We start from the raw sequence: 23015 nt of genomic DNA, 5'->3' as shown, positions 1-23015 counted from the left end.
TTCAAACCTTTGACCCTAAGTTGTGACCTTGACCTTTAGCCGGCATGACTGACTCATGGGTTCTGCACATCGTCTTGATGAGGTGATCATTTGACCCAAGTTTTATAAAATTCCTTCAAGGGGTTTAAGAGATATAGAGCGGACACAAAATGGAAGGCTCAAACCTTTGACCTTGAGTTGTGACCTTGACCTTGAGCCGGCATGGCTGACTCATGGGTTCTGCACATCGTCTTGATGAGGTGATCATTTGACCCAAGTTTTATAAAATTCCTTCAAGGGGTTTAGGAGATATGGAGCGGACACAAAATGGCAGGCTCAAACCTTTGACCTTGAGTTGTGACCTTGACCTTGAACCGACAAGGCTGACTCATGAATTCTGCACATCGTCTTGATGAGGTGATCACTTGACCCAAGTTTCATGAAAATCCTTCAAGGGGTTTAGGAGATATGGACCGGACACGAATTTGTTACGGACGGAAGGACGGACGCAGACCATTCCTATAATCCCTCCGCCATGGCGGGGGATTAAAAATGGTGGAAGACATTGCAAGGTACCCCTCCGGGAATTATTTCAGGCACAGGAGAGTACCTGGATAGAACCAGGGACCTTCTGCAAGCCAGACAAATGGCTTCCTCAAATGATGATCCAAGTCATGTTTGGACCACTGACATAAGAGGCAAGTGATTCAAAATTAGCAACCTTAACCACTTGACCACAAATGGCCATTAAGTCTACATTTTTATACATACAAAATCAACAATCAATGATATTTCTTAACTTTCACATTACAAATCTTATAAATTTTCTATTATTAAAGTTATCGCCTTTGCATCCTTAATCAAAGCCTTGAGATGTCTGGTGGTTGTGGGTTTTGCTTGAGTTATTTTCACTTTAAATGCCAATCTATAAATATACATGTATAAGAAACAAATACTAATGTGCCTCATATCTAAGATAAACTCTGCCTGACCTTACATGAACAGCTGGAAGTGATGTAATCATGGGCTGGAATACCTAATCATTGACAGATCTTATATAATCTAAATGGCCAGTGTGAATGGATAGAGGATGAATAAGAACTGCTTGATCATTGATAATTCATCCGCATTGTTCATGAATGGGACTACTTTGTGTAGCACATGAACAAATTCCTTTGGATGTGATTTGGAATCAAATAAAGATGCTACATGATTGTCAGAAATACACTTAACTTTGGTAGCGGGATAAACCCGCAACCAAAAACACATCTAAAGTGCCTTTGCCTGATGGAAAGATACATCAGATTCTACACATATCGCATAAACTTATAATGTAACTTCTTAAAACATACAAAAAAAGTTGTCTCAGCTCTTAGAATCTGTGAAAAATACAATTTTAGAGGGTGATTAATTTAACAGTCCTTAGATGACTTTGAAAACCCCCATCACAGTAAAACCATTGGACTTTACTTGAATTGCTTCTTTACCTATAGTCTTAACCTTGAATATATGTTGCAGTATCTCATAGAAATGGATAAGCTTAACAAAAATGTTTGTCAAGAACAATATTTCACGTATCACTTATATAAAATATCATCATCATCAACAACAACAGCATGCATTGGGGAAAATAAAACTCCCCAAGAAATGGTTCTCAACAGAACAACAGAGATAGATCACCATTATCGAATATTAGAAATGCATCAACCCTCAAATTCATTTCATGTAACAACAAGTCTCACTTCAAAGTTAGGTAACACGACCAGCATACTGGAAAATACCTCAAACAGCACTTCAACAACACATCAGAAAACTTGGTACCAATGATACATGTTCAACATAAATCAACACAGAATTACAATGTCATGAACAATTACCAGACAGATACAAACATGTACAGACCAGACAATTTTTCCAGACATCAGATATAAAATGAGTATCAAAACAAAGTTACTGGATAGGTAATCTCTATATTTGTTTGAGTATATTGAAGCTCATGGCAGCTACTGTACTCTCAATACTCCTAATATCTTTCTTTTACTTTTTCCATATACCAAAATGCTTTATACCTCTTGAGTGTTGGTTAATCCAGAGATAACCCTAAAAGCTGCCATGACTCTGACCGCCACATCAACAATTCTGCTACATCTTCAAACTGATTCTTTGCGTTAAGTATGTACGCCCTTGTGCGGGTGTGTTCATTCAGGTTCAGCATTTTTTTAGCATTTTTGGGTCATACTTATCTATTGAACTGTTTGCATATAATAGAATTCAACAGACCCTAGTGTCAGTTTCAACAGATCAGAGTGTCAGTTTCAACATGACAACATACAGATGTTGCAGTTTGAAAACTAACATTCAACAGACCCTAGTGTCAGTTTCAACAGATCAGAGTGTCAGTTTCAACATGACAACATACAGATGTTGCAGTTTGAAAACTAACATTCAACAGACCCTAGTGTCACTTTCAACAGATCAGAGTGTCAGTTTCAACAGATCAGAGTGTCAGTTTCACTTGGTGCAACAGGACAACATACAAATAATATCATTTGAAAAATAACATTGAGCAAACCAAACTGTAGGTTTCGCTTTGTGCATCATTTAAAAATACCAGTCAACAGATAAGAGTGTCAGATTCATTTGGTGCAACAGGACAACATACAAGTATTTACGAGAGTAACATGGAATCCAGCACTTGGCACCCATATACACCAAAGTCCTAACATTACATGCACCATTCCATGCAGCAGTTTTACCTCCTTCATCTACACCTTTAAACTCTTCATCTGAATCTACAATGACTGCAAAGGTAAGTATGGGGCAACATGACAACATGGGCCATTGCTTTTGGATGCATTTGGTTTAAAACCACTTAAATATCTGATGTCACATGGAGACGTTTAAGCCTTAAAGGTGGAGGAAAATCTACAGATGCCACCGTGGCATTATTTCTGATGTGAGTAGGTAGGTACATTGTCTGGTAAAACCACAGACCCTCACATATCTTCCTAAAACCAGGTGATTCCAGGCTTCCTTGCTGGGAAGAATTCAAATTGTGGCACTCAAACCCCTAGAGGTGGAGGTCAGTGCTTCAACACCAATTTTGTGGCTTTGCTGTTTAAAGCAATGGTATATAAACAAATCACAGATGTTTCTACATTCTATCTTCTCTGCAATGCAAGCATACATGTTTTCATGCAAGCATGGCTGTACTTTTACCATACTGTCTGTAATTTATACCATACATATATTTCAAACATTTATAAAAGAATCAAACTTCTAAATTTAAAATAAAATTTGATAAACATAACAAACTTTATATTATTATTATTATACCAGATTTATACAGCGCCCTTTTCATGATAAACACGTTCAAAGGCGCTTTACATATAGCAATTAGCAGATATATAAATTTGGTATAATAATAATAACAAACTTGAAATTTTACAAAAATTAATTTCAATAGGTAAGCAAAATTTCTTATGTGTTTTTTCTTAAATCTTACTATGAAATGCATCAACTGATAATCAAAATTCACCATCCTGTGAATCACAAACAAAAAACTATACTATTTGCAAAGTGTGTACAAATTTTACATTTAGAACATTACAATTTTTCGTACCATACCGTATAGGCATAATTTCATTGACATACTGTTGTATATATATAGCAGTTTCAGTGATAGAAAGCTATGTGATATTTATTAAACTGAATATACTTAAATTTACATGTACATGGTGCATTCCTAAATCTATATGAATCTCCTTAAAGTAGTGAACCCTTCATGGCAACAGGTAAATTTCCATGCGATGACGTTTTCTTGTATGTTGTTTTGTACATTCTTCAGAGGATAATGTGGCTCACGCTGCTGGCTTTCCCTTTATACTGGAGAATGCAGAAATCACATAGGTAATCAAATGGAAATTCCTGACTGTCATTACCAGCCCACTGCCTTAACCCTTACCCTGCTAAATTTCTATAATGAACTTGTCCATCTTCCAATTTAGACAGTACCATTAACTGTTAAAAGGGGTGCTGATACTGACTGAATAGCGAATAGTGCAGATTATGATCAGACTGCATGGATGTGCAGGCTGATCATGATCTACACTGGTCGCAAAGGCAGAATCAATTGTGTCCAGCATGGTAAGGGTTAATATGAGATTATTATGCATTTAGATACAACAAAAAGATAATGAAGAAGCAACAGTTACTGTGTGTAAGATAAATGAATTAAAATGTTGCAACTGATGGTAAGAACCAAACAAGAAGTATGAGCAGATTATGAATTTTCAGGTGAAACTATCACTGTTATTGAATAGTGCTGTTTTCTTTAAATCTAGTAAGTTATTAGATGATAAATATTACATCTGAACATCGGGCAGACAGTTCTGACTTTTGACTGGCAAACCACAGTAAGTGTTTTATTACTTGACAACAGACATAAATTTCAACATCATTTTTTCTAAATTTTTGAAGTATAGACTGGCCAATACCGCTAACTATGGATTTATGTAAGGAGTCAAATAATATCATGTTATGTTATTGTGATATTTTGTCCGTTGGCTATGCAATGCTTCTAGACAACCTCTATGACTAATCAACCTAAGACTAAATTGTCTAATGATGCCCTATCAATTATCTAAACAATCTATCTGAGCATGCTCAAATACTATAATACTAATAAGATATGACAGATAAGATACATTCTATCTTAAGTCGGCAAGACAAGAAACAACATAACATATCCTCTGAGTGTGCTATTTTAAACTTACTCCAATATAGAACAATAAACATTAGTTTTCATAACTGCCCTGTCATAGATCCAAGGTCTTATAAGCCCCAGGCCAAGAGCACAGGCCAAGGGCTAATATGACAGATCAAGAATCTAAAACAGGGCCATTGTGAAAACCTATTTTTTTTTTGACAATTCTATCACATTACTTAAACATGTTTTATATTCTTAATTGCCTGAAAGCATGTATGGGGTAACTTAATCAAAGTTGTTAGGACACTGTAGAAGCCCCGAGATTAAAAACGAAATAGAACTGCTTTTGAGAAAAGCGCATGTCTCCCACAACTGCCTAATCATTTGAATAGTAGTATAAGATCGGATGAGATGTGTTCGAGCGTAAACTCTACTCCCTATAATATTCTTAATTCCCAATCAGACTTTCAGTGCTTTGATTATCAAAAACAACCCAATCAGACTTTCAGTGCTTTGATTATCAAAAACAATCCAATCAGACTTTGTGCTTTGATACAACCAAATCAGACTTTCAGTGCTTTGATTATCAAAAACAATGTTTCAAGGGCCATAATTCCGAAGTGCCTGGGCCAATTTGGCTAGTTATCAAACTTGCCCTAGGACTTATTGGCAAACACATTTTGTTCAAGTCTAGTGAAGATCGGATGAGAAATGTTCGACTTAAGTGTGCGGACAAGATTTGAGACAGACGGACAGATGGACAGACAGGAGTAAATCAATATGTCTCCCACCACACAGTGGTGTGGGAGACATAATTAACCGACAGAATTAGCCCAGGCAATACAAGTGAAATAAAGCAAATTCTCCCTTATTATTAGTAATGATTGTAATATTATTTACTGGAATCATGCAATATTTTAAACAAACATTGTCCAACTCTATACTCCTATTTCTACATTGCTTGCATTAACACAACCTGACACAGTTTTGGCATCGACACTTTGAAAGTCTAGGTACTACATTCTGTTGTCACCAAAGTATAGGTGTTATGTCTAACTGTTACTTTTTGATGTGAAAATTCTGTTTTTGCAATCATATAGCAATCATGTCACATAGTCAGCTGAACTATACTTTTTTTTCTTTGCTTTTCTTCCATTCCAGTTCTTTTCAATTATGAAACAAATAACCTTCAGTCAGTAATCATTCCAAAAAGTAAACCAATGCCCTCCCTGAAAATGGCTCCTACCAAGAAGTTGCCAATTTCTTAAAAATAGCAGAAAACCAAACTTATAACAACAAATGAACTGGCCAAACAACTGGCAAAATACTATGTAAAATAAGCAAATTACTACAAAGAACACTCACATGTCAATATACTTATAAAAAAATGTAGCAATATCATAAAATTGATCCCAAATACATCACAACAAATAAGCTGATATCAACTGTGAGATAATGATTCTGCTGGTGATTGGAAACATACTGTTTTATGTACAAAACACAACGTTAAAAATGATTATTTTCAAGTTTATCATAATAATAAATTTGCATTTCAGAGATTTTCAACAACCCTTATGCATAGTTTACACATAGCAATACAGACATGGAAACACAGAATTCTTTACATAATATGTACATTCAGTAGCACAGACATTTTTGCAGTGGCACATTCGGCAGGTAACAAAGAAGTTATAGCAGTTATACATTTGGCAGCATAGAAACTTATGCAAACGTATATTCAATATTGCAGAATTTTTGCAGACATACATTCAGTAGTGTAGAATTTTTGCAGATGTCCATTCAGTAGTGTAGAATTTTGAATGTACATTCAGCAGTGTAGAATTTTTGCAGATATACATTCAGTAGTGTAGAATTTTTGCAGATGTAACATTCAGTAGACTAAGTGTAGAATTTTTGCAGATGTACATTCACTAGTGTAGAATTTTTGCAGATGTAACATTCAGTAGTGTAGAATTTTTGCAGATGTACATTCAGTAGTGTAGAATTTTTTTGCCAATGTAACATTCAGTAGTGTAGAATTTTTGTAGATGTACATTCAGCAGTGTAGAATTTTTGCAGATGTAACTTCAGTAGTGTAGAATTTTTGCAGATGTACCTTCAGTAGTGTAGATTTTTTTTGCCAATGTAACATTCAGTAGTGTAGAATTTTTGCAGATGTGACATTCAGTATTGTAGAATTTTTGCAGATGTGACATTCAGTAGTGTAGAATTTTTGCAGATGTAACTTCAGTAGTGTAGAAATTTTGCAGATGTACCTTCAGTAGTGTAGAATTTTTTTGCCAATGTAACATTCAGTAGTGTAGAACTTTTGCAGATGTGACATTCTGTAGTGTAGAATTTTTGCAGATGTACATTCAGCAGTGTAGAATTTTTGCAGATGTAACATTCAGTAGACTTAGTGTAGAACTTTTGCAGATGTACATTTAGCAGTGTAGAATTTCGCAGATGTACATTCAGCAGTGTAGAATTTTTGCTGATGTAACATTCAGTAGTGTAGAATTTTTTTGCCAATGTAACAGTCAGTAGTGTAGAATTTTGGCAGATGTGACATTCAGTATTGTAGAATTTGTGCAGATGTACATTCAGCAGTGTAGAATTTTTGCATATGTAACATTCCGTAGACTAAGTGTAGAATTTGTGCAGATGTACATTCAGTTGTGTAGAATTTTTGCAGATGTAACATTCAGTAGTGTAGAATTTTTGCAGATGTATATTCAGTAGTGTAGAATGTTTGCAAATGTATATTCATTAGTGTAGAATTTTTGCAGATGTAACATTCAGTATTGTAAAATTTTTGCAGATGTACATTCAGTAGTGTAGAATTTTTGCAAATGTACATTCAGTAGTGTAGAATTTTTGCAAATGTACATTCGGTAGTGTAGAATTTTTGCAAATGTACATTCAGTAGTGTAGATTTTTTGTAAATGTTCACATGAAAGCACAGAATTTTTTGCAGATGTACATTTGCAAGCACAGAAATTTTTACAGATGTACCATTGGTAGCATAGAAACTTCTAAGATGGGCTAAGTGCATAATTTTGCAGATGTGCATTCAGTATTTGCAGATGTACATTCAACAGTGTCAATTGTTTGCAGATATACATTTGGAAGCATAGAAAATTTTTGCAGATGTACATTCAGTAGAGTAGATTTTTTGCAGAAGTATATTTTGAAGCACAGAAATGTTTGCAGATGTCTTTCCATTTTAGGCGTATGCAACAGAAACTTTTTCAAATGTAATCAATTTTGCAAGTTTAGTGCAGAATTTTTGCAGAAGTACATTCAGTATTGCAGAATTTTTGAGTCAGATTAATTTTAATATTACGTAAAGCATAGGAATTTTTGCAGATGTAAATACAGTAGTGTAAAATTTTTGTATATGTACATTCATTAGACTAAGTGTAGACTTTTTGCAACAGTACAATGATTATAATTTTGTAAATGCTAAGTACATGTATTTCCTAAAACCTTTAAAGCTAGCTTCAATTTAAAACCATACATACTATCTACGAACACACTATCTATGACCACTATCTTCCTGCTTTTAGCTTGTCTGGGTTTACCTGCTATCACAATAAGTAAAAATAAATTTCTGAAATATCTACATTTAGGCAGAAAGATTTTCATGTATTTCAGACAAAGAGTCCTTGTTGAAGATGTTGTAAAACGAATGCTGTTTCTAAGATCATTTAACTGAATTTTAACATATCATTATTCAATTTCATTATTTACTGAAACAACAATTGAGGAACTTGATGAAAGTGACTTCCCTCTTTTTATATTGCACAACTATTTACACAATATAGTATTATAATAAAGAAAATAAAGAATCAACATAATTATATCAGTTATAATAAATACTATAAATAGTAACAAATCAATAGTGGCAAGATCAGTCTCAGAAGAGACTGTACTCAGAAACAACTGGATCCCAGAGTTTCCAGACTTCATAACCCCAATTTGTTTGCTTTTTTATCCAGTTTAATATTTAACACTGACACAATCATAAGTCATATTGCAACTTCCCAGCTTTTTAAGATAGAGTACTGTATTTTTTTTGTCCGGTTTAATATTTAACACTGACACAATCATAGGTCATATTGCTACTTTCCAGCTTTTTATGATGGAGTTAGGCTCAAACTCAAAAGTGCCCCTTAGGGCTTTATTTAAGACTCAAGACTGGGGCCTGGGTAGAACCTGCAACCTTCAGTAGGTCAGCTTGATGGCTTCCTCTCATGACAAGCGAGGTTTCAATAAGACAATGGTGAATGGCAAGTGACTTAAACCTTGAATCTTAACCACTAGATTATGGAGACCTCTTCATATCCTCTGACCCTGACTTTTTTGTTGATGAGATGACTTTAATGACTGACTATGATGGTGCAGCAGAAAAAAAAAAAAGAACCAGAAATGCCTGACTACTAACTAATCTCATTCTGTGTGTGAAAGACTACAGGACTTACTGGGTTCTAGGTAATAGCAACAGTTACCTGTTTGTGAACTATGGGCAGTATATATAGTTAGGCTCAAACGACCATTAAAAAAATGAATTAAAGAGGAATGGTTGAAACAGGAAAAGCAGGATAATTTTCTTTGCCTTTAATTGTATTATAATGAATGGCCTGTTTTTTTAACATGTTATTATATTTTTGTTGAAATAAACAGGTACATTTAAATAACAAATATTGCAAAAATCTTTGCCAACCTCCAAATGGATTTCAAAAATCATATGTATATTATTCTGAATAAACAAGAGCTCGTAGAAATGCCCCCCTTGATGCGTTCAGTAATTGTACAAAGAACTGAAATTATCTGGTGAATGTACACAAAAGTTCTACTATTCTGGGTCAATGTGACCTTGACCTTTAACCTACTGACCTCAAAATCAATAGGGGTCACCTGCTGGTCATGATCAACCTCCATATTAAGTTTCGTGATCCTAAGTCCAAGCGTTCTCAAGTTATCATCCTGGAACGGTTTAACTGTTCTGGGTCACTTTGACCTTGACTTTTGACTTACTGACCTCAAAATCAATAGGATAGGGTTCATCTGCTGGTCTTCCCTGTCAGGTTTCGTGATCCTAGGCCCAAGCATTCTCAAGTTATCGTCCAGAAACGGTTTAACTGTTCCGAGTCACTTTGACCTTGACCTTTGACTTACTGACCTCAAAATCAATAGGAGTTATCTCCTGGTCGTGACCAACCTCCCTATCAACTTTCATGACCTAGGTTAAAGCGTTCTTGAGTTATCATCTGGAAACCCAATTGGTCTACATATAGACAGACCGACCGAAATCTGCAAACAATATACCCCTCCTTCTTCGAAGAGGAGCATAAAAATCTATGAAGCAATAATCCATATCACAAATTCATTTCAAGGGTATTACTAATATTTTTGTAGACTGTTACAAATTATATATCCATCGTCATGATCATTGCTTTCATCTACAACTAACACCTGAAAAGACATGTCTAACTGTATACGTTTAAATGCCATGAATTCCACACTGAAAATCTGTGAAGAAACATTAATTTCACCAAAGATATATAAATACAAGTAGTGTAATAAATACCGTTGGTTATAAGAGGATATATATTTTTGCATCATGCTAAAAGGCCTTTAAACCTAAACTTATGTATATTGCCCAGACCTACTTATGATACAGGCTGTAAAAGAGATAATGTTAGAAGGATGCACTGTTCTACAATACACTCATAAAACTTGCATGAAGTAATGACAATATGTTTGTTTTAACGACAATTTTTTATTTTTTCTTCTTGAAAACGTTCTCAATAAAATGAAATGAATTAATTTAGCTTTTTTTTTTGTCTATTAAATAAGCAAACAAAAAACAAGAGCTGTCAGAGGACAGCAACGCTGGACTATTCAACAGCCTTCTCAACTGAATGAAAACAACAGTCGAAAAAGGGGCATAATTTTGTAAAAATGCAAAACAGGGTTATGGAACCTGCACAGTGCTTATCAGCTCATGACACCGGACAAGTGAATGAAGTTTCAATCCATTCCAATTAGTGGGTACTGAGATACCAGCTTACATATAAGAATTTAACCAAAAACTGCTAAGTTGAAAAAGGGGCATAATTTTGTAAAATGCAGTGTAGAGTTATTGAACTTTTGCACTGCATGTCATATCATGACAGTGAACAAGAGTGTGAAGTTTCAATCCATTCCCATTAGTGGATACTGAGATACCAGCTTACATACAGAAACTTAACCAAAAACTGCTAAGTTGAAAAAGGGGCATAATTTTGAAAAAATGCAAAGTAGAGTTATGGGACCTACTTAGTGCATGTCAGATCATGACAGTGAAGAAGTGTGTGAAGTTTCAATCCATTGCTATTAGTGAGTACTGAGATACCAGCTTACATACAAAACCTTAACCAAAAATTTCTAAGTCGAAAAAGGGGCATAATTTTGTAAAAAAGCAAAACAGAGTTATGAAACCTGTGCAGTGTAAGTCAGTTTATCACAGTGAATAAGTGTGTGAAGTTTAAATCCATTCCCACAAGTGATTACTGAGATACCAGCTTACATACAAAAACTTAACCAAATCGGGACGCCGACACCGACGTGAACGCCGACGCACGGGCGAGTCCAATAGCACTACTATTCTATGAATAGTCGAGCTAAAAATCACAAAACTAGAAAAAAATGAAATCGATTCCAAGACAAATGGAAAAAAATCAGCACATGAGCCTTTCCTTGCTTCAGGGGTGAGCCAAGAATTTACACTACATTATAGTGTCACCAAAGTCATGCAACAAACTGCAAAAGCAAGTCACGAGGGGTGAATGCAAAAGAGGTGCAAGAGCTTCTATCTACATGCACCTAGACCTCTTTTGCATTCACCTCTCACTGAGTGTAAAAGCAGACCAGTTCACGACAATTAGCAGGTGAAATTACACTGTTAATACACACAGAGATGCAAGAGTCAAGTTTACATTTGTATTCATGTACATGTATCTATTTAAAATTAAATATATTTTTTTTAGATGTAAGTACTATCTAAAGTTGTATCTTTTTAAGCAATGGTATACAGAACAGTCTACAAGTAACCAAAATGATTTTGGTGACCAGTCTTCGTAATAATTATCTACTTTAGGAATCAAATGTGCTATTATATGCCAAACTGAATCCTTTTTCACACATGGAAAACTCATGCAACTTGACTGTTTGTATCTCTGGTACGATAAAAATCACCAAACAATACAAAAAGTACTGAAGGACTGATTATTTGCAAATGTTAATTAAGTTAAATAAAGGTACATGAATTATCTCCCTCTGAAGGCAAGACATACCTGGGCTTGTCGGAGATGGGGAAATGTGTATCCCACGAAGCCTTAACTGAGCGTGTATAGCTCAAGAAATAAAAACGAACATAGAGCAAGCAAAGTTAAACATATAAAAGTAAATATCTTGTTAGAGATAGAGCTAGAAATATGTACCTAGACAGGTCTCAATTACGTCTAGCCCTAACGCTTAAGAGTATCTGTAAATCAGATATCACCTCATCCTTTCCAACGTCCACCATAAATTTTGCAAAGTCCTACATCTTTTTACATAATATTGAAATGAAAAATAGTAAAACAAAGTCAGATGGGTCACACTTAGATAACAAGAGGACCATGATGGTCCTGAATCGCTCACCTGTCCCAACATGACCCAGTTTTGAACTGAGTATGACGTCGTTTTTTTTCTATTATTTGACATAGTGACCTAGTTTTTGAGCTCATGTGACCCAGTTTTGAATCTGACCTAGATATCATCAAGATGAACATTCAGACCAACTTTCATACAGATCCCATGAAAAATATGGCCTCTAGAGAGGTCACAAGGTCTTTTCATTATTTGACCTACTGACCTAGTTATTGATGGCACGTGACCCAGTTTCAAACTAGACCTAGATATCATCAAGATGAACATTCTGACCAATTTTCATGAAGATCCATTCAAAAGTATGGCCTCTAGAGAGGTCAAAAGATTTTTCTATTTTTAGACCTAATGACCTAGTTTTTGACCGCAGCTGACCCAGTTTCGAAATTGATCTAGATATCATCAAGATGAACATTCACACCAACTTTCATACAGATCCCATGAAAAATATGGCCTCTAGAGAGGTCACAATGTTTTTTTCATTATTTGACCTACTGACATAGTTATTGATGGCACATGACCCAGTTTCGAACCTGACCTACAAATCATCAAGATGAACATTCTGACCAATTTTCATGAAGATCCATTCAAAAGTATGGCCTCTAGAGAGGTCACAAGGTTTTTCTATTATTTGACCTACTGACCTAGTTATTGAAGGCACGTGACCCAGTTTCGAACTTGACCTAGATATCATCAAGATGAACATTCTGACCAATTTTCATGAAGATCATGTGAAAAATATGGCCTCTAGAGAGGTCACAAGGTTTTTCTATTTTTAGACCTACTGACCTAGTTTTTGACCGCACGTGACCCAGTTTCGAACTTGACCTAGATATCATCAAGATGAACATTCTGACCAACTTTCATAAAGATCCCATGAAAAATATGGCTTCTAGAGAGGTCACAAGGTTTTTTTATTATTTGACCTACTGACCTAGTTATTGATGGCATGTGACCCAGTTTCAAACTTGACCTAAATATCATCAAGTTGAACATTCTGACCAATTTTCATGAAAATCCATTCAAAAGTATGACCTCTACAGAGGTCACAAGGTTTTTCTATTTTTAGACCTAATGACCTAGTTTTTGCCCGCAGCTGACCCAGTTTCGAACTTGACCTAGATATCATCAAGATGAATACTCAGACCAACTTTCATACAGATCCCATGAAAAATATGGTCTCTAGAGAGGTCACAAGGTTTTTCTATTATTTGACCTACTGACCTAGTTTTTGAAGGCACGTGACCCAGTTTCGAACTTGACCTAGATATCATCAAGATGAACATTCTGACCAATTTTCATGAAGATCATGTGAAAAATATGGCCTCTAGAGAGGTCACAAGGTTTTTCTATTTTTAGACCTACTGACCTAGTTTTTGACCGCACGTGACCCAGTTTCGAACTTGACCTAGATATCATCAAGATGAACATTCTGACCAACTTTCATAAAGATCCCATGAAAAATGTGACCTCTAGAGAGGTCACAAGCAAAAGTTTACGCACGGACGGACGCACGGACGCACGGACGGACGACGGACGACGGACGCTGCGCGATCACAAAAGCTCACACTGTCACTTTGTGACATGTGAGCTAAAAATAGTATGTTTTATTGCCGTTTTTGCAATTTTTAAAGAAAACAATTACCAAACATGAAGAATTACACCTAATCAAACAATTCTGTCTGAAGCAAATGATACTGGGAAAGCACATCAATGTTCATGCTTTAGCAATATCTATTTTGAAGCATTAAATATCTGATTTACAAACCACTATCCATTGACTATAAATCACAGGATAAAATTCTTACAGCAAGCAAATGACGTAAAGAAATTTTTTACTAAATTTACATTTTCTGCAACTGACTGATTCTTTAGACTTGAGATTCAAAAATTTCATAAACACACAAGTGATCTGTTTGCCCAGTTCTAGAACAATTAGATAGTTTCTTTCTTTCTTTTCTTCTTTCTTAAAACAAATACTTTTCTATATATAGATTTCTATCCTGCAATTCACAGAAGGGATTTTTCAAAGAGTACACATTTATATATATATTCATGAATTATCTTTTGATCAGATAACAGAATATGTTCTATATGCAGTGTTTATAACCTAACAATGCACCCTAAATGCCTAGCGTATTTCACCTTTTCCCAACACTTAACACTGGCAGATGGGTTTTTCAATATATTGAGGGATAGATTACAACAAATATATAAGCTGCGGTTCCTCTAATGATAACAGTCACACACGAAAACACGAAGTAAGAGACTTAACTCAGATTAAAATCAGATAAAGGTAGTGGACCTGTACTGACAATCTGCATTTTGAATTGATTACGAATTCTTGGTATGCCATTTCGGCATTCTTAAGGTGGTGTGAAAAAGAAACTTTCTACTATGGCCAAAGGATGCCAAAATAGCATATGAGAATACATTTTTGCACAGAAATTATCATTATGGCTCTACTACCTTAAGTTACTCCATCTAATATCAAAGTAAGGCATAACAGTTTAATGCATATTTTATAATGGTTTGATGCATATTTTATATTCAAAACTAGAATGTGTCTGTAGGATACAGGGTGTGCCCCAACTGATACATTTGTCACAAATAAGGGGCAATAATTCAAATGTTTCCAGTCTTAAGGGGGTATAGCCTCAACAAACATTTTATAAAAAGGATTCATTATTCTAGGCCATATACTTTTTGAGCTATGAGCATCACAAACAAAAAAATCCACTATTTTGGCTATTTCATGGGCCATAACTCTGTAATAAGTGCTAAGATTCTCAAGGAGAATGTCAAGTGTGCAAGGTCCCATCATGATAAAGACTCATGCAAGGTTTCATGAATTTACATCAAATACTTTTTAAGCTAGGCATGTCATTAGGTGAAAATGTGCATTTTTGACTATTTCAGGGGCCATAACTTTAAAAATAGGGGGTGGAGCCAGCCAAAAATAAGAGGTGCGCAAGTTTATATCACGATAAAGATTCGTGCAAGTTTTCATCAGGGGCCATAACTCTGTAAATAGGGGGAGGAGCCAGACGAAAAATAAGAGGTGCGCAAGTTCATATCTCGATAAAGACTCATGCAAGGTTTCATCAAGGTTTCTATTAAATACTTTTTGAGCAAGGAGCATCACAAGGTGAAAATAAGCATTTCTGACTATTTCAGGGGCCATAACTCTGGAAATAGGTGGGCGGGGCCATATGAAAAAGAGGAGGTGCACAAGTTCATATCATGATTAAGACTCATGCAAGGTTTCATCAATCTATATGAAATACTTTTTGAGCTAGGTGCATCACAAGGTGAAAATGTGCATTTTGACTATTTCAGGGGCCATAATTCATGATAAAGACTCATGCAAGGTTTCATCAATTTATAAATACTTATTGAGCTAGGCACGTCACAAACTTCGGCAGGACGGACGGACACATGTACGGACAAGACCAAATCTATATGCCCCCACCACTCATGGGTGGGGGGGGGGACACAAAAACCCCTATTAATTTGCACAATAATGTTTTCAAAAAGTGCAATTTTATTATTATATATATTATAAAATCTGCATTGTAAATTAAATTAACTGACTATATCACTTTTATAGATAATGAAGCATTAATAGTAGTGTTGCACAGCTCATGGTTATATAAGTACCCATTTTTTCAGCATCAATTAATGCATAACAATTTTGATTCATAAGTCACAGTCTTTTCATTCAATAATTAAAGAGCTTGGCAAGAAGATCTTGGTTAGGGAAGATTAGTGCACTTGACCTCGAAATTAACGTGCAAGAGTTTGCCGTGCAAAAGCTGTACATTCTTCAGTCAATTTTTTCGCTATATTTTTTCCCATGTAATAATCATCATCATACCTTTCTGACGAAAAGCTGAATATTTAAATTTGATGTTATGAATATTTATGAGTTCAAAGTTATGAGTATTTACTATTAATGAGTTTACAATTAGTTAAACGTTATCCATGTAGAAAGGTTTATTATACTATATTTCTGAGCCAACAATTGATTAAATTCAAGTTAACAGAATCAGTGGCGCAGTGGTTCGCAGGTTGGACTACAACGCCAGCGGTCCGGGTTCGATTTCTGGTAGCGGCTGATATCCCGACTAGTGTTCAGTGCTGCGTGATTTACTTTAATTGGTACTGTTTCCAGTAGTATCGGTCTAGACTGGATGCTGGGGAGATAAATATGACACCTGTCGTGGGCTCAGCTGGAAATAAGTTGTTCCATCCATTCCAGGTGGGGACTTTATCGACTACCCACGTTCAAAAATAAACTTTACCTTTTAAGTTATTCTATTATGAATATGGAAAATATACACCAAAATATACTATTATTATTATTTTGTTTTAAAGCAGTAGTTGAAGAAATATCAAAATTAGTTCAGTTGAATGAAAATGAACATCACTGAGACATGTACCAGTACTAACACAAAACATGTATGATTATATATAGACAAAAACTACATGTATATGCAACTGAACAGACAGCAAATTATAAGACAAAACTACTGTACATAAAAATTTAACATTGGGTTATGATCCTCTAATGCTTGCAAAAATAGTTTGGTTAGTTAAAATAAATTAAAATTTGGCTTGCAAAATTCTAGTTCATTCAATTTATGTAACATAAGAAACAATAAACGAAACAGTTTTAAAAAATTTGAAAGTACCCAAAAATATAGTTACTGTTGTATAATAATTCTGCAAGTATGACAGCCTATTAGTCTTATATAATCTACAAAACATAGACATATAACATGAAGTAACTGTCAGTAACCACATTAAAAAGAATTACCTAAAAAGCTATGTCATTTAACATAAATAACAATGAGAAATATTGTTAATTTCTCTGACAATAATTGCATTTTTACTTCTTAAGAATAGCAAATTTTAAAATCTCAAATTTTAAAACGAAAATCAATTATGGTTAGATATTGTCCTGTTATGGGTGATTTTTTTTTCAGAATTTTTCTTGTGTAATCCTTGCAGTTTAAATAATTTTACAGTAAACTAATATATTTCACATTAAAGTTATGCCAATTCCATTAACTATGGTTTATATAATCCCAGATATGGAAATGGTCCTTTTGAATGCGACAACACACAAATTGAATGGAAAACTGCCAATGAAAAACAAACCCAAGATCCCAGACGCATCTAGCTTCTATTCTGGAAATAAAATTATCAAATGCTACCATACCTTGCACATCCAATGCATCCACATTGATGGATCTTGACCTTCGAACGATACCCCTAACGGAACTGTGGCGGTATGACCGGCTTGCCTTCTTGCCAAAACTGAGCAATCTCTGTCTGGGAGATGACCTCTTTAATACATCACTTAGCAACTTCATCAACTGGGTATCAACTATAATGGTAAAGCAAACACACTGTATGTACAGAAAAAGTCATAAAAATTTCGTGTTTTTGACCATAACAGCTAAGTGACTGGGACATTCAAGTCATGCATTTTATACAGAATTTTCATTATTCTAATTCTTCTGACTAACGCAACCATGTAGTCCACAATTAAAGTTAGCCCACAAATATGTAAGATTTTACAGTAGCTAAGTCTTTATCCTTTATAATTTTGGGTTTTCTGGTAAATCTACTCAAGCAGGATCATTAGAATTCTTTGCTGGAACTTCTTGTTAAAAGAAGTTTTTGCAAGTATATACAATTTTTAAAGCAAACCTGCTCATAAACATTGAAATGCCAAGAACATCTACTGGGTTTCTACCAAATATGGCGAGCAGCAAGTCATTACTTGCCCCACCCCCACCCCATAACCAACATCATTGTAACCTGCCCACAGGGCAAAAAAAGATTTTAAAAAAAGTTTAGTAATGTGAAAAAGCATGCTGGATACAAACCCTGGTTTGATTGATCAAAGTCCTTCACGAAGCTGAGTTTGGTAACACAGGAAGTGGAGATAAAGTCAGACAACAGTCCCAGATGAACCCGGGTACCAGCTATATATCCACTCTGTAGCTTCTTCAGGGTACCAATCAGCGAGCTTGGTGGCTGCCCATACTGATCTATAAATAGAAAGGACATAATAGTTACAGTATCTGTTTCCACTATCAATTATGCATAAAAAGAGTTCAAATTCTGACTTTTTTGGTTAAAATATTAGAAACCTGACATTTTTTTTCCATTTGATTATTAACTCTGTACTGTAATTAACTGAATCTTTAATATCAGTATTTTAATCTTTGGAAAAGACTATTATATAAATTCTGTTGTGAATTTGAAAAACTATACATGTAAATATAACATTTCTAAAACATTAACATACACTCATACTGTGAAATCATTAATTTCATGGCCATGAATTTTGTGGTTTGGGCCAAAATAGTTATTTAAAATGGATATGACTTCATGGATTTTAACTTTTGAACAAAAAAATGAGCGGGATTTCATCTATTTGCTGGGATTTAATTTTGTGGACTGAGTCAATCATGACACCCATGAAAATTAGTGTCCCATGAATATTACTGACTTCACAGTATTCATTACTAAGAACAACAAGAGTGCCGTCAAGCAGGGCAATATACGCCCTAAGGGTTACATCAGAGGATGGGAGCAAAATTTAAAGAACTTGACTGTTGAAGCCCAAAGGACAGGAACAACAAAAAGAAGAAATTCCAAAAAAAAATTCTAAGTCCACAAAAAAATTCTTACCAGGTAAAGTTAGGTCAAAATTCATCTAAAAATTGGATGTACCATCAATGTTGTACCACAGAAAAGTAGTCTCGGTTTTTCCCTATGGCCAATAATAAAAAAGTTTCAAAATAAGCTATTCATAGTAACGAAAAAGGAAAGTAATTAAAAAAAATTATTGTAAGAGTACAAAAAAGGGATCTGCCAAATAAAAACAACAGCACTGCAATGCAGAGCAATATACACAAAGCAGTCATATCTGACCTTTGACCCCTAAGTGTGACCTTGACCTTGAAGTGAGTCATCCAAAACATGCGCTCTGCATGTTGCCTCAGTGTGGTGAACATCTGTGCCAAGTTTCTTTGAAATCCTTCATGCAGTTCAAGAGTTACAGAGCAGACACAGCAAAGTCATATATGACCTTTCACTCCTAAGTGTGACCTTGACATTGAAGCTAGTCACCCGAAACAAGCACTCTGCACGTCGTCTCAGTGTGGTGAACATCTGTGTTTCTTTGAAATCCTTCAAGCAGTTCAAGAGTTACAGAGCGGACACGAAACACACTCATATAACCTTTGACCCGTAAGTGTGACCTTGACCTTGAAGTGAGACATCCAAAACAAGGGCTCTGCATGTCAGTGTGGTGAACATTTGTGTCAAGTTTCTTTGAAATCCTTCAAGGGGTTCAAGAATTACAGAGCGGACAAGAAATTGCTAACAGACGGACACCGAGGCTATAACATAATACGTCACTTTGGGCGTATAAAAAACAACTGAAGCATGCGGGGTAGACTGGTATTGTAAAGAAACCACAAAACACACAATTTCACATAAAATTGTTGAGCAATATGCACAATTTTACATAACACATAACCAAAGTGCTCTAAAACACTTTCATCTAAAACATGCTATTATCTAAAATGTACTGTGATTGATCATTGTCACATTAAATTTTTTCTCTCTAAATTTTAAAATAATCTGAGGCTACATAATAAAATAAACTACTGAGTCAGTCAAATTTACCAGAATACTATGGTATCATTCCATACTGATAACTTGTATAGAGGGCGGGTCAAAAACTACAGAGGAAATACAGTGAACAAAAAGAGAAACATAAATGTGCCCACAGAGTGCTTCAACAAAATATAATATTATCAGATTTTTAAGAAAAATAACAAAGGGCATTAAATTTAGATCCATACAAGAGCTCATAGAACACGAAATGCCCTCCTTGATGCATTCAGTAATTGCACAAGGGACAGAAATTATTTGGTGACTGTGCACAAAAGTTCTACTGTTCTTGGTCAATGTGACCTTGACCTTTGACCTATTGACCTCAAAATCAATAGGGTCGTCTGCTGGTCATAATAAACCTCCCTATTAAGTTTTGTGATCCTAGGCCCAAGTGTTCTCAAGTTATCGTCCAGAAATGGTTTAACTGTTCCGGGTCATGTGATCTTGACCTCTGACCTACTGACCTCAAAATCAATAGGTCTCATCTGCTGGTCATGATCAACCTCCTATCACCTTTCATGATCCTAGGCCAAATCGTTCTTGAGTTATTATCCGGAAACCATTTAACTGTTCTGGGTCACTGTGACCTTGACCTTTGACTTACTGATCTCAAAATCAATGGGGGTCATCTGCTGGTTATGATCAACCACCCCATCAACTTTCATGGTCCTAGGCCAAAGAGTTCTTGAGTTATCTGGAAAACGTTTAACTGTTCCCGATCACTGTGACCTTGACCTTAGACCTACTCACCTCAAAATCAATAGGGGTCATCTGCTGGTCATGATCAACCACCCCATCAACTTTCATGGTCCTAGGCCAAAGAGTTCTTGAGATATCCGGAAACCGTTAAACTGTTCCTGATCACTGTGACCTTGACCTTAGACCTACTCACCTCAAAATCAATAGGGGTCATCTGCTGGTCATGACCAACCTCCCTATCAACTTTCATGATCCCAGGCCCAAGTGTTCTTGAGTTATCATCCGGAAACCGTTTAACTGTTCTGGGTCACTGTGCTTTGACCTACTGATCTCAAAATCAATAGGGGTCATCTGCTGGTTATGACCAACCACCCTATCAACTTTCATCATCCTAGGCCCAAGGGTTCTTGAGTTTTCATCCAAAAACGGATTGGTCTACATACCAACCGACCAACCAACGTCTGCAAAACAATATACCCCTCCTTTTTCGAAGGGGGGCATAAAAACTCCTTTCTTTAGTTTATACCAACTTATTTTAGCTTTCTTGAGGCCACTTCATGGAAAAGCCAGTATTGTTGTAATATAAGAAAGTGCAGTCGTGACCCAAGAGTGGCTGGAAGATAAAACCTTAGACTTGAGTGGGTGACATCTTAATCACTATACCACAGCTTGCAATTCTGGGCATTTGGATTAATATTTTTTCTTCAATGTACAATGTAAATTAATCCTGATCTTTAAAAGCATCATTTTATGTATAAAACACAAACATGCTACAGACCAAGTTTGGTGAAAATCCATCAATCTGTTCATGAAAAGAAGTTGTTTAAAGGTGCTTTTTTTTCTCCTATTTTTAACTCTGGTGGCCCTTAAAGGGGCAATGCAGAACCATTTTCAAGACAGCTGAGATAGGTCAATACAAGACTGCTATTTAACAAGTTTGGTGAAGATCAGGTAATTCATGAGATGAAATTGTCTAAAGGTCTATTTATTTTTAACTCTGGTGACCCCTAAAAGGGGCCAAGTGGGCCAATTTCATACACAAAATTAAAAGAGGTCTATACAAGGATGCTACAGACCACAGGGATGGATGGGGAAATAATGGTGTATCTAAATGCAGATAACAATGATAGAGTCTAAAAATGCAAAGCTGAGATAACTCTTTAAAACATATGAGAGGCAATTAGTTCTTTGGATTATCAGTGAGAGGGGTTATCATTAGAGAGTGTATCATACAAATTTTTTAGAATCTGGGTTGTGTTATGTAGTTAACAGTGAATTTCCAAAATATAATTATGATCCATTGAAAGTAAGTACAGACACTCTTAAATAATAACTTTGAAATGACTTGTCTGCTTGACAAGTTTATTCTATTTTCTTTAAAATCCAAATAAAAATTAAACATTCACTGTTACAATTACAATAGTTTTGCAATATCGACTAAAACAAGAACTTGTAGAACATGAAATGCCCCCACTGATGCATTCATTAATTGCATAAGGAACAAAAATTATTTGGCCACTGTACATAAAAGTTCTACTGTTCTGGGTCAATGTGACCTTGACCTTTGACCTATTAACCTCAAAATCAATAGCGGTCAGCTGTTGGTCATGATCAACCTCCCTATTAAGTTTCGTGATCCTAGGCCCAAGCGTTCTCAAGTTATCTAGGGAAAGGGTTTAACTGTTCCGGGTCACTGTGACCTTGAACTCTGACCTACTGGCCTCAAAATCAATAGGGGTCATCTGCTGGTCATGCCCAACCTCCCTATCAAGATCCTAGGCCCAAGTGTTCTTGAGTTATCATCTGGAAACCGTTTAACTGTTCCGGGTCACTGTGACCTTGACCTTTGACCTACTAATCTCAAAATCAACAGGGGTCATCTGCTGGTTATGACCAACCTCCCTATCAACTTTCATGATCTTAGACCAAAGCATTCTTGAGTTATCATCCAGAAACGAATTGGTCTACATATGGACAGACAGACTGACATCTAAAATATACCCCTCCTTCTTCGAAGGGTGGCCATAATAAACATTTCATCCATTGTCCCTTCCAGTTATCAAAAGATCTTCCATTCTTATTCAGCACAGAGACAAAGATGCTTTTTTACATAGCCCATCTGTGCAGTTTAACAGAACCTTTACAAACTCTACCAAACAAATGAATTTAAAGAATTTTATACATATGGAAAAAATATTGAACAGCAGGGTCATGATGGCCGTAGTTCACTCGC

The 23015-nt window shown here is 35.5% G+C and overlaps 1 protein-coding gene across 1 annotated transcript in view; it reads right to left on the bottom strand.

The window, feature by feature from the left end:
* Window positions 1-23015, bottom strand: part of LOC123556975 (probable phosphorylase b kinase regulatory subunit alpha) — a 96357-nt gene that overhangs the window by 35114 nt on the left and 38228 nt on the right. The window contains exons 16-19 of the mRNA XM_053544560.1: window positions 18280-18444; window positions 17607-17774; window positions 16260-16274; window positions 2736-2780 (exon numbers count right to left, since the gene is read on the bottom strand). Coding sequence (XP_053400535.1) covers window positions 2736-2780; window positions 16260-16274; window positions 17607-17774; window positions 18280-18444 — 393 coding nt within the window. The remainder of the gene's footprint in view (window positions 1-2735; window positions 2781-16259; window positions 16275-17606; window positions 17775-18279; window positions 18445-23015) is intronic.

Source organism: Mercenaria mercenaria, chromosome 5 (assembly GCF_021730395.1).
Source record: "Mercenaria mercenaria strain notata chromosome 5, MADL_Memer_1, whole genome shotgun sequence".
Classification (NCBI taxonomy): Eukaryota; Metazoa; Mollusca; class Bivalvia; order Venerida; family Veneridae; genus Mercenaria; species Mercenaria mercenaria.
This window is presented reverse-complemented; position numbering and strand designations above follow the sequence as displayed.